The sequence below is a fragment of the Periplaneta americana genome, chromosome 7 (assembly GCF_040183065.1).
Source record: "Periplaneta americana isolate PAMFEO1 chromosome 7, P.americana_PAMFEO1_priV1, whole genome shotgun sequence".
Taxonomy (NCBI): domain Eukaryota; kingdom Metazoa; phylum Arthropoda; class Insecta; order Blattodea; family Blattidae; genus Periplaneta; species Periplaneta americana.
This window is the reverse complement of record NC_091123.1, coordinates 151,228,500-151,242,093: the sequence shown is the minus strand read 5'-3', so window position 1 is coordinate 151,242,093 and position 13,594 is coordinate 151,228,500. Positions and strand designations below refer to the sequence as shown.

Below are 13,594 nucleotides of genomic sequence, written 5' to 3'. Positions count from 1 at the left end.
GAGAATAAGGTGCTTAGGAAAATATTTGGGGCTAAGAGGGATGAAGTTACAGGAGAATGGAGAAAGTTACACAACACAGAACTGCACGCATTGTATTCTTCACCTGACATAATTAGGAACATTAAATCCAGACGTTTGAGATGGGCAGGGCATGTAGCAAGTATGGGCGAATCCAGAAATGCATATAGAGTGTTAGTTGGGAGGCCGGAGGGAAAAAGACCTTTAGGGAGGCCGAGACGTAGATGGGAAGATAATATTAAAATGGATTTGAGGGAGGTGGGATATGATGATAGAGAATGGATTAATTTTGCTCAGGATAGGGACCAATGGTGGGCTTATGTGAGGGCGGCAATGAACCTCCGGGTTCCTTAAAAGCCAGTAAGTAGTAGTAGTAGTATTACCTATATATTAACTTCAATTCTGAAGCATACGCACCTCCTCGCCGCGTATTACTGAACACGTCAGCCATAAACTGTGCATTGCAGACGTGGTTCGAACTTGATGGCTGAACAGTGGAGTAAAGCGCTTGTCTTATCCTGGGATAAGCATTTCCGAAGAGCTCCACACAGTACGGCTTAGACTTGAGAAGACTGCAGCTGGAGTATAGATCAAACAAATGGGCAAGGACACAGCGCTCGGCAGATGAGCAGTCCCCTGGGTTGCTCACGTGCTTCACCACTCGGCACAGACCCTCGAACACAGCTGTTGTCTGTTCAGGTGACACTGCAAGTGAACACAACGCCTGTTGCTATTATCTACATTTACTTCGAGGACCCACTTTACAAACATGCAGCTCATGGATGAATATTTGTATTTCTGAGTATACCATTCAACATATGTAACTGAGACGTTCCCTGAAATATCAACTTAACATATGTTTCCAGCATATATTGAATCCTTAATAAAGCATCTCCCTCCTGACAAAATATTAATTATCTTCAACAAATACAGTGTCCTCTAGAAACATTTGAATGTCGTTCTGCATAATGCAAAATTTAATTTTCATTTTGCTTTATACATTTTTAACACTTAGATAATCAGTCAAAATTTAATTTCTACATATCCTAAATTAATTTTGTGCTGAAATTTGGTTTTCATTCATTCATTTAGTGTTCTGCCCAAGGGCAGGTCTTTCACTGCAAACCCAGCTTTCTCCAATCTTTCCTATTTTCTGCCTTCCTTTTTGTTTCCTCATATGACCTATATATCTTAATGTCATCTATCATCTGATATCTTCTTCTACCTCAAACTCTTCTCCCAATCACCATTCCTTCCAGTGTATCCTTCAGTAGGCAGTTTCTTCTCAGCCAGTGACCCTGCCAATTCCTTTTCCTCTTCCTGATCAGTTTTAGCATCATTCTTTCGTCACCCACTCTTTTCAACACAGCTTCATTTCTTATTCTGTCTGTCCACTTTACACGTTCTGTTCTTCTCCATAATTTGGTATAGTGATTAGAAATAATTCTAGATGAATAAACAATTTTTAGAATCTAAAAAAAATTGTTACAGGTGATTATATTTTTAAATTGGAGGTGCAATTTGTGCAAGAAAAAATGGTTTTTATGATATTTGTACAATTCTGAATATGTTTTACATAATACTTTCTTCTTTATCTTATTCAAAGCAAGTATGTTAAGAAATCCTGTCCTTATCAGTTGACTACGTAAATAAGAATTATTTTTGTGCATTTTCTTCCATGAATTATAATTTTTTTTTTTTACATAAGGAATTATTAAAAAAGAGAGAGAGAGAAACTTGAAATGACAAAACAATGCCAGAGGCAGAGTTTGTTTTTCAATATGAAATACACTTGCATGCAAAATTTTTAAAATTAATCTGAAAAAAGTGGAAGTTATGAAGGAAACGGATTTGGAAAATAAGTTACGGGAAATGAGCAACTAACTTAACAAAGTTGAGAAGTTCTATCAATATTTAAATAACCAAATCATTTCGACCGAACACGAGCGCTGCTCATTCGGTCTCAAATTTTGTTAATACTACTGTATCTCCTTTTTTATATTGATTGTATTATTTTATTTCTATTTCTCTTGTTTGTTTGTAATTATATTCTTTATTCTGTATATTTAAATTTAAATAAATAAATAAATTTGATAGTCTCTCACATTTTAGGTCATAACTTGAAAAGTATTAGAGATACAGTCAACTTCCGATAATCCGCATGCAGTTAATTCATTTTGCAGGTAATTCGCTATTCTCTTCTTCTTCTTTCTTTTTTTTTTCTTGGGGGGAAGGCAAAGTAACGTCATTTCCGTTTTTACTCAATTTAAACTCTCTTCCTCCCACTACAACATCTTCCAACCAGAGTAGCATGATTATGTTACGAATAGCAGAATTCAAGTCTCATCCATAGCATAATGCTAAAATGTAGCATAATTTCATTGCAGAATTTTCAATGTACTAGAGCCTGTAATGTGGGAAATTTTGTCAATGTTTCAAAATGTTTTGCACTGTTTTACATTTTACACTTTATTTTAAAGTGTTTTTTTTTTTTTTATCCAATGCCACCAGGTTGTCTTTTCGACATTTCTGGTCTTCTCTCCTGGCCATGGCTTAGTTGTAACCCACTTATTTTAAAGTGTATTTTCGTAATTAAACCTGTCAGAGTAACTTGTACTGCACTTCAAATGATAATAAAAAAAAAATGTGGATAATTCGCGGAAGTTCGTGCATTAATTACCGCGAAATATCGGGAATCGACTGTGTTTAACAAATTTTTTTCACCATACTATTGAGGAAAGTCCTTTAAAAAATCGTTTTTTCGAGTTCCCAAGGTGTAAGCCTATATGCCCACTTAAGTGGATTTTAATTAGCAAAGAAAGTCGTATATGAATATTCTTAACATGTAATTGGATTACTCACGTAAAAGGCAACAATGATATCTGCGGAGAACTCCAACAACATAGAGGCTCAAGGATGTGGTGTAACTTCTAACAAGACCTGATCCTTTTGCTTGTAACTGTGCTTCCACCTCTGGCAGCTCCTTGAGAATCTATAGAGATAAAAATACGCATAATGTTATTAAACTGAATAAAACCGTCTCAATCTTGCAGAAAGTCTTCGTAAGTCCTTTATGCAAGCAGGTTTTATATAATTTACACTGTTACCATAATAACCCTAACAGTTATAATGTTCGCCAAATAAGCTGACGTAAGATTTTTGAGGAAAAAAGATATGTTAACAGAAAATTTTCCCTACCACAAATCTCTGTCAGTTGCAATGGAATGAAGTCTTATATTAGGAAAAGGACCTTTCCACGTTGCATAAAGTTAATTTGACATACATTAACACTTATGTGATTGTAATTGATTTCTATTTATTGACCTTCTAAGGTCATGACTATTTTACACATAATTGTCCACCACTGTGGAGTTAGTGGTTAGCATGCCTGACTGTGAAACGAGCGGGTCCAGGTTCAAATCCTGGTTGAAACAATTTACCTGGTTGACGTTTTTTCTGGGGTTTTCCCTCAACGCATTACGAGCAAATGCTGAGTAACTTTCAGCACTGAACCATGGACTCATTTCGCAAGCATTATCACCCGCATCTCATTCAGACACTAAATAATCACAGCTGTTGATAAAGCATCGTAAAATAACCGAATAAAAGAAATACATAATTTCAAACCAATTTGTTTTCTAATACATATTTAAATTTTTTTTAAGTTTCCACTTTAAAGAGTCAATGAATGAGTTCAATTTTCGATATAGTACACTTCTTTAATTATTTCTATCAAGAGGTTGTGGTTTCTGAAGCAAGTAAGATTGCTCTTCTCTTACACATGATCCCTGCCAGAATGGGTATATGAAAATTTAGGCAAACATGTAATGCATGATGGAGTGATAACTAGCAGAGGTAAATTTTTGCATGTATGAGAAACTACCACAAAATTTTTCGTCAAATCTCTCAGTTTTAATGTAAGTGTCACATGAAATCTGACCTCCCCCCCGAGGCAATGTTAAGAACTTCAATTCAGCTTAAAAAATCCACCACCCCTGACTTGATGCAAACAATTACATGATCTTGTGGTTAATATGGTAACTGCTTACTTTACCTGTATGCAGACATCTATGAGGCCATAGATACTGAAGGCCAGTTCCATGAGGTCAAAGAGGAAGGCGACATGCTCCTGGACTGGTAGGTAGTTGGAACTTCCACTTGCAAAAGAACTCAGCATCTCTATGACTGTCACAGCACATTGCCAAGTTACAACATGCTGGTCGAAGTACGACAGTCCTTGTACTTTCGATGTAGTTGCTTCAAAGTTAAATTCCCCACGAGAATGTTTCTTCACTTTCCCACCTATTTATGAAACAAGCGGAATACATATGACCATCAATCTCAAGAGAGTCTAGCAAAAGAAGTTCAGCAATAGTACCAGTAATATTAATAGTGGTAGTATACCATGATTAGAATAAGGCACATGGGCTCAGCCAACACACAGCCACAGGCCACTATTAGTGGAATGTGCAGCAACTGAGGAGAGTTGGAATTGGAGGAAAGGAGAGGAGATCAGGCATTGACGTCTCGGAGATTTATCATAATATTCTGTATTGCTTCTTGTTTATAATAATCTTCTTCTTGTAATCTTTTGTGCAACTTGAGATATCTAATCCTTTGTAACATCATTCAGAGCAACATGAGTCAATCATTCAAAATCTGCATATCAAAATATTATACATCTTGATTACACAATTTTTAACATTATATCAGTTCGGAAAACGTATTATGTGTCTTTCTCGTGTTAAATTTATATTACCTCGTTAACATGTTTCAGCCTGTTATTGGCCATCTTCAGAACTCTGAGAAAGACACACAATACGTTTTCCAAAATATTGTATTATTCTCTGCTATTTCTACCTTTACTTTGGCCCATATTAACCAGACTGCATTATAATGGCAATTATATAGAGTTAAAGAAATTATGTTGTCTTCGATCTACTGCAATCCAACGCAACTCATACTGCTTTGACTTGTTTACATAGGACTTAATCAGAGTTAATAATGCAGATCTGTTTCGCCAAGTGAATATGTTACAGTATTTTTTTCAACTATAAAAAAAATTATCTTTATGGGAGATTGCATTATAATGGCAATTAATGAGGGTAAATAAATTATATGTCGTCTTCATTCTACTGCAAACTGATGCAACTCATACTGCTTTTACTTAATCAGAGCTAATAACGCAGATCTGTTTCATCAAGTGAGTATGTTATAGTATTTTTTTTTTCAACTACTATATTAAAAAATGTAATCTATATTATGAGAGAGACTGGATTAATCTTGCACAGGATAGGGACCAATGGTGGGCTTAAGTGAGCAATGAACCTGCGGGTTCCTTAAAAGCCATTTGTAAGTAAGAGGTGGAAAAATTCAAATATCTTGGAACAACAGTAACAAATATAAATGACACTTGGGAAGAAATTAAACACAGAATAAATATGGGAAATGCCTGTTATTATTCGGTTGAGTAGTTTTTGTTATCCAGTCTGCTCTCAAAAACTGAAAGTTAGAATTTATAATACAGTTATTTTACCAGTTGTTCTGTATGGTTGTGAAACTTGGACTCTCACTTTGAGAAAGGAACAGAGATTAAGGGTGTCTGAGAATAAGGTTGTTAGGGAAGTATATGGGGCTAAGGAGAAAGTTACACAACACAGAACTGCACGCATTGTATTCTTCACCTGACATAATTAGGAACATTAAATCCAGATGTTTGAGATGGGCAAGGCATTAGCACATATGGGCAAATCTAGAAATGCATACAGAGTGTTAGTTGGGAGGCCGAGACGTAGATGAGAGGATAATATTAAAATGGATTTGATGAAGGTGGAATATGATAGAGACTGAATTAATCTTGCACAGGATAGGAACCGATGGTGGGCTTATGTGAGGGCGGCAATGAACCTCCGGGTTAAGTAAGTAATCTATATGGGAGAGTATGATGAGTAAGTGTCCACAATGATTAGAGATCCCCATTCACGAAAATTAAGAAACCATTATATAATGCATTCTTTGCAACTGTTGGCGTTCACTTATTTATTGTAACTGAAATTTCTGCTTTGGGGAATTGAGCAGAAGACCCATTTGCTCTTGGATATAAAGCCTATTCTTGCAGATCCTGCATAACTAAGTCTGCTGCTTTTCCAACAAGAACTCAGAAGCTGCCACATCCACTTTTAAATATGTTTGTGTACAGTACAAACGTGGTTATCACACAGTGTTCTTTGATAAAATATGGGTCATCATGAGACTGCATACAGGCCGTGATTGCCATGAAATTTCTGAATGTATACAGTATATATTAATTTCTCTTTGGCCAGGGACTACTGTCTGTGAAGTATAGTCACGAAAACAGTCAATAGCTGAAGCATTATACACACACACTAGTGTTCACATCAGGTGAAAAATATGGCATTTACTAATAATGCAGACAAGAAATAAATAAACATATCAAATGGTTATTTCCTAACTGGTAACAATGGTGCAACCACACGTCATATTTACCCTTTTAATCGTTTTCCGTGTCAAAATTACAATTTCCCCTTTCATAACTCAGCTAACTTTTAATAATAAATTATTAAATATTGCAATTCCTTGTCCTCACATACAAACCTTCGGCAACATCAATACTGAACTTCTTACTGAAGAGTTTGCAAATTTCTTTAGTCATTTTCTTAACAGTGTGTCGAGCCTCATCTCGAATTTTGCCTACTCCATATAGCAGAACATGGCGCTGGTTACAATCATGAAGGCTGCATGGTTCATCCTGAAGAAATAAAATTACCACTGCTTAAATTCAAACACATTACATAATATAATCTATATGTTTAATGGAACTAATTACTGACCTTGAAAACAACCATAATTATTTTACAATAAAATCGTATTTAGTTGACAGAGTGGACCTTCCAAACCTGTTTTTGCTGATGAGCAGTTGATAATAGGATATCAATGATGAAATTGAGTGATATTATAAATGAATGTAATATGTAAACCTACAGAAAATTTACAGTAAAGATTTTTCTATGTACAACACCAATAAAAGGCAAAGTACCATGTATAATACATGTACAGAAATTAAGTAATGTGTGCCATTGCAATACGAGATAACTGGGGAAGAGGGGAACTCAACCAATACAGCAACTAGAAAACAAGAGTGATTCTGGACAAAAAATGATGTATAAACAATCTGAGTATTGTTTATTTAAAGTAGTTTTCTCGTGCACTCAGACAATGCACACAACAATCATGAAGCAACTGAAAGGACTAGCTGAAGGCTGTGTCTCATACTTTATCGCAATTCAAAAACCATTTTGTAAAGACCAAACTGCATATCTGCTATAAAAGTTGTTCTCACCTGTGGCAGTGGAAAATGAGTAGTATAGAGAAGATGCCGCGACCTCATTTCTCCAGGGCCACCGGATTCCACTCCTTCCATTGGAGTAACAGAGGCCATTGGTGGAGCAACCAAAGAGCCTGGTGGAACCCCATCGTCCTTTGGGGAATCTGGAGCATCCTGGACACACACAAATAACGAAATTAATTTCTCCCACATTTTTTTTTTTTCCTCTTACAGCCCTCAACACATAAAAAATATATATATTAAAAAAACAGAATAAAATTTGATATGAAAGTCAAAGCAAAATAAGGGCATTTAAGGATAGACAGATGTGAAATTTTGTGAACTACAGTGAAAAAATTCGATTTTTCGTTTCCAATAATAATAAGCAACAAACATCATTTAATGAAAATAATCCATAGAGAAGTCATCATTGTAGACAGAATTACCAATGAATTCTGTTGCTCCTCCTTGATGTGCTGCAGCAGTTTGTCCAGGTCATCATCAATCTTACTATCATCATAATCCATATTCCGGCCATGATCCTGTAAACAGAGTAACAATGCTAGTGTGATAAGTTCTTTACAATATCAGCCATGATTACCACTTGAAATTTATCTTTATCATCATCATCATGATCGTTATTATTGCAAAGCTTCATACAGGTGACTGCATCACTCAGCACTAACCGAAAGTAATTTTTATATCAAATCTATTGTAAATAATATATAAATTTATTTTGAAAGTTTAGGTATTCATATTGTAACTTTTAATTCAAACAATAATGTAACTTTTATTCTCACAACAATAATCACTTTCTATAATTTAATTTAACACTCCCATCAACAATGGGATTTCCACTCCACTCAGTAACACAGTATTCGTTATTGCACTCCACAGACGACAATGACAATTCACTTGGATTATTGAAAACAACAATGTAATGCTAATCTCAACTAATGTTCACAAAGCACTATATAAAAAACAAAACTGTCAGTTCTCAGTTCATTTGCCTTGGCTAGTTATTCTAACTCATTCACTCAAGTTCACAGTATCACGAACCAAAGACTTTCATAGACAGTTCACTGAACTTCGAACTCAGGTCCCCTAACTGCGGTCCACTCCACGTCGAACCACAGACTCCGGATACGTCGCACTCTCCTGGATGCTCGCACAGTTGCAGACAAACTGAACTCTCTTCTCCTCGCGTCCTGTATTTATTACCAAACCATAGTTTCCAGAAAGTACGATGCTCGAAATTTCTACTTCTACAGACTTCTGTTCTCACTGCTTCTTCCTGAACGATTCTGTTCGGGAGGTTTCGTCCCCCCCTTCACCTCGCACAGCAGCTTTGCGTCCCCCTTTGCCTCGCGCTGCAGTGTACCTCCCCTTGCCCTCTCGGCAAGCAGACATTCCCCTTACATCTGTCCCTTCCACTTTGCGTGGCTGCAGTCTCGATCCTTCCACACACGCCCCGCCCTCTGTGGGATGGGTGACCGACTCTCAATGTGGCTGTCACAATATTTTTCTGAAGGGTAAGTACTTTATGTCGACAGGCAGAAAGAATGCATTTTCAAATTGTCACATCCTTTTTTAGACAACTGCCTCACTATTACAGAATACAGAAAATGTACATCGAACTCTTTACAGCATTACAGAAGACACAAATTATTTTTTTTCAATGGCAGAATTTTGACAATCGCCATTCACCCATACATCCTTTGCTTCCCAGTCTTGGTCACATTCACTGGATGATCTTATAGACGTGCAATGGGCAATATGACACAAATCATTACAACACCCATAATTGTCATATTATTCTTAAGTGGAAGAATTCTCACAAAATTATGAACACTTGCCTGGACATCCAGTTTGCTGGGTTTCAGATCAATCCCTGGGAACAAGGAGCCATCGTCATCCTGCATGCTGGAGTTGTTGACTGTTGCTCTGCTCTCAGCTGGTGTGGCAGGCTTGTTACTGGTTGGGTGATGAGGTGTGGCCGTGGCTGGGCCGCCGGTGTTCAGATCCCCGCGAGAGATTAGAGTACACATGTACACGTCATGAGAGAAGATGTCGTGTCGAATAAGCTCAGAGAAAAGGTGCACCAAATTCGTAAACATGGCTCTGTTCTGTGGACTTGGGTTGTCTTCTGCTTAAAACACATGAAAAGCTTTCCATCAGATCTGGCTGAATGGAGGTGCTAGACCCACCCAAGTGTGCCAGTTTTAAAACAGAAGCATAATAATGTCTTATTCATGCATGCCAGCAATTAGCAATGGGCACTATGGAATTATTTGATAGCCATTCAATGTCATTTCAATCGATAGTCTCAAAAAGTATTTAATATATAATTTTATTTCTAAATGGTTTTAAACAGAGAGAAAGAGGGGGGGGGATGGAGGGAGGGAGAGGGAGGGGAAAGGGGAGGGAGAAGGGGGCGAAGAGGGAGAAGGGGGAGAGGAGAGGGAGAGAAATTGTTACCACTGGCTACCCCCTGTGGGCGCTCTTGATGGTTTACATTAAGATTGAGAATGCGTGATTTACATCATTAAGAAGTTTAAATCTTCTAGTCTTTATCTAATAATACCTAAAGGTACGGTCACACATCGCTACTTTTGCAGCGCAACTTTTGTACTGCAGCTGCAAAAGTTGCGTGTCATGTTCACACATACGCCAAAAGTAGCGCGCTGCACGCTACTTTTCGTGCTGCGCAACCCGAGTGCTGCAAAAGTTGCAACTGGAGGTTGCGAGTCTGTTCACACAAGGTGCTACTTTTGCAGCCGTAGTTATGCTGCAGGTTTCCATCTCCGTATTGACTTCTCAATATACATTTTGTGGTTATGTTCGCATTATTAAGAAACTCATGCAAAAGCTTCCTTATCTATTATTTGCTTTTCTGTTGTATCTAGTATTCAGAAATTGGCATTATTTTTACTATAAAGCTTTTAAAAACGCCTATATACTTAAATGATAACCAACAGTATATTCATGTAATCAATGTTGGCAACCCTCCTGTTTGGAACTACGCTACAGAAAATTTAAAAAATGAATTATATCGTCAGCAATTATGCTCAGACTGTCTTGTGTATTTAATAACTGTTACAAATAATTTATTTTCATCACATTTAACATTAAAATATATCCAAACAAGAAAAGTATCATTGGCACATTTGAGTGGTAACACTGGTTGCAACCGCAGCAAAAGTTTCAACAAAACCGATATCAAAAATGCTGCGGCTGCAACTCTGAGAATCCTGTTCACACGTCGCTACTTTTAAGCTGCGCGCAGCATGGAAAAGTAGCAGGCAGCAGGTTCGGCAGCCAGTACTTTTCGGGTTGCACCGTCGTTCACACGTCGCAGTACAAGAGTTGCGCAGTTTTTTGTACTGCATCGCTGCAAAAGTAGCGACGTGTGACCGTACCTTAAGTGACACAACTATACCTATTGAACTGTGTCAAGCATATTACATGTGCAAGTTACCATTACAGTGGTTAAGAGATGCTATATTTAAATTTGTTTGCCTTCTTTAAAGGTTTCTGTGATTGGACATAATACGCATTGCTTCCCACATCACAGCTAAGTATCCAGAAACATCTGATATCAGACTCTATTGGGGACGTAATTAAATATATACGAAATAGCAATATTATTCTATAATCATGAACTTCACAACTTGGTAATAACTTAGTGGTGAAAAAAAACCAGCCTCAAGTCTTTACTGATAAGACTAGCATATTTTCAAAAACTGTAGAATCGCCCATTTATATCTACAACTTGTGCTTTGTAGACAGAAAACTAGTCCTTTCTGTCTTATTTGTTGTAAGTGGACAAACAGCATATATACATTGTGATTTAATTTCCTGTTTATGTAAAGGCTGCATTGAGGCTAAATGCTTGCTCTTATTTGCACTCACCCAAGATAGGAGCATCGTTATCCAGGAACCTCATAAGAAGAGGCTGGAACACAGGGACTACAGTTGGGGCCCCGTTGGCTGATGACACAGAGTCCTTCTCATCCGCAGCATCCGCCTCCCCAGACATAAGGTCACTCTGCCGCTTCTCCAGTAACTTGGCGACAGCCATGGCTCTGTGTTCACCTGAGCGTTGACTGGACACAGCCCACTCACACAAGATCTGCACCACAGCCTCATCTTGCATAAGAGTCTGAAGCAGCATGCAACGAAATTGTACTTATATGCAATAAACTGAGATCACTCCACAAAAATATGAAAAAATAATTTAAAAGTTACACTTGAAAGTTATTTTAAAGTGTGAAGTTGAATTGTATTTCTGCCACAAAATAACGAACAAATGAGATCATTAATTCATTCTCTCATTAATTTACATTACATACAATTACATAAAATACGCGTTTTGTGAATTTCTGTGTATGATAAGGATGCAGCAATGCTTAAAGGTTACACAAGAGTTACTAGATGGCATGTGCGGACATGACCAAATCACTTTCATCTACCTCATGTACGGACACGAGAGTTACTAGTTACCCTCGAACTGTCATATATAAAAAAATTGTACATCATATCCAACACAAGGATTGATTCATTTATTCTGGTAGAGTTAAGGCCATGAGGCCTTCTCTTCCACACTACCAGAAGTGAAATACACAATGAAACAATGACAAAAATAGTAATATTTGCAGCTGATGGAAAATTACATTATCCCAAGTTACTATTACAAAAAACAGAATATTTCTTAAACATACACCTTGCTAGGAAATGCAGATAAAGATAGAGCAGAACCCCTTTTAAAGCTTTTCTGGGGATAGTGAGTAGGGATTTGCTATTTTTATTTTTGAAATGTTTAATACTTTTGGAAAAATTCAATTTGCAAAAAACCTACAATAAATTTATTGGAGGTCTTATATTCATATTTTGCATGATAATAATGAATAGTAAATTATATTTGGATAATACTGTACAAAAAAAATTAAAAACATTAAGATGCCAATCAAGTCATCTTCTCGCCATCTCAAATATCTTCACATTTCGATTTTTTTCCATTTTGCGAATTAAAATAACTTTTTCCACGAGAGAAAACGATTTTCTTTTTACGCCCATTGTTTTCTAATAATATGTACTATAGCGGTGAAAATAATTCAGTCTTGTCACTGTAGTAGTGCTGACACCACACAATTCAGTGAGCACAACAAAGAATAGAAGTGACTGATGCTGTAAGTTGTGATGATGACACAGACACGCAGCTTCATGTAGGCATGGGAGGGAGGGGGATTGCGTGGCCCACACCATCAGCACGTGACAGAAAGACAGCAATGTTGCCAAGTCATTGACGTTTCAAAAAAATTGTACTTTACGTGTTGAATCGAAATGTTAATAATGTGTTAGTCGCGAGATTTAAAAAAATAATTTAAGAACACTTATTAACGTAAACTACAGATTTAACAGCAAAGAGAAAAATGATAAATCGAATATCAAAATACATTAATCATATGTAATAAACGTAAAAATGTAATGTTAAATGGAGGTTGCCTAAAATCAGGGTTCCACTGTATTTACCTAAACATCAGGATACTGTAAAATAGTAGGTAATGAATTCGCAGATCAAACAGCATAAATGTGAGCTACTTTGAAACTATCAATGAATGCTCACTTTACAAATATCAAAAGGCACCAAATTACCTGCAGTTATAGAGAAACCTTAACAGACAAGTACAAACTATTACAATTAGATCAAGAACAGGTCAACCAGTAGCTGCATAATTTCGATCTAACCAACTCCACAACATGTAATATTTGCAATACAGAAGAACCTCTGCTACACTGTATCAGTGATAACCAAAACCAGCGATAGGAATCACTCGTAACAACTCACCACATATAATAGCTCTTTTCTACTGTAATTCGCTGCTAACAGTTTAGAAGACATTGTGAAAATGCCGCCACTTTGTGCCAGTCCCACGCATGAAGAAGTATAAGTAAGCAGCACAGTTAACAAAGTTAGTAAATCAATTAATGTACTCATGGCAGTGGTTCCCATAGTGTGGGTTGTGTAAAGCGCTACAGGAGTTTGCAAGATGATTTACAAAATAAAACAAAACACGCCTTATTAACATATATTTGTTGCATTTAGAAACATAAACAACATTGAACATCAAAATAAAAAAAAAGTTTCAATACTTATAAAGTAAAGAAAAAAAAAATACGATAAATATGCCTGTTCTTGAGAAAATAGCTTCTCAATTTTGAACTCTATGT

General features: G+C 36.7%; 1 protein-coding gene across 11 annotated transcripts in view; it reads right to left on the bottom strand.

The window, feature by feature from the left end:
- Nucleotides 1-13,594, bottom strand: part of kto (mediator complex subunit kohtalo) — a 136,835-nt gene that overhangs the window by 90,167 nt on the left and 33,074 nt on the right. For all 11 annotated transcript variants that reach the window (XM_069831619.1, XM_069831617.1, XM_069831618.1 and 8 more), the window contains exons 12-19: nucleotides 11,276-11,525; nucleotides 9,220-9,509; nucleotides 7,810-7,905; nucleotides 7,379-7,537; nucleotides 6,634-6,787; nucleotides 4,073-4,320; nucleotides 2,881-3,010; nucleotides 436-723 (exon numbers count right to left, since the gene is read on the bottom strand). In XM_069831619.1, the coding sequence (XP_069687720.1) occupies nucleotides 436-723; nucleotides 2,881-3,010; nucleotides 4,073-4,320; nucleotides 6,634-6,787; nucleotides 7,379-7,537; nucleotides 7,810-7,905; nucleotides 9,220-9,509; nucleotides 11,276-11,525 (1,615 nt within the window). The remainder of the gene's footprint in view (nucleotides 1-435; nucleotides 724-2,880; nucleotides 3,011-4,072; nucleotides 4,321-6,633; nucleotides 6,788-7,378; nucleotides 7,538-7,809; nucleotides 7,906-9,219; nucleotides 9,510-11,275; nucleotides 11,526-13,594) is intronic.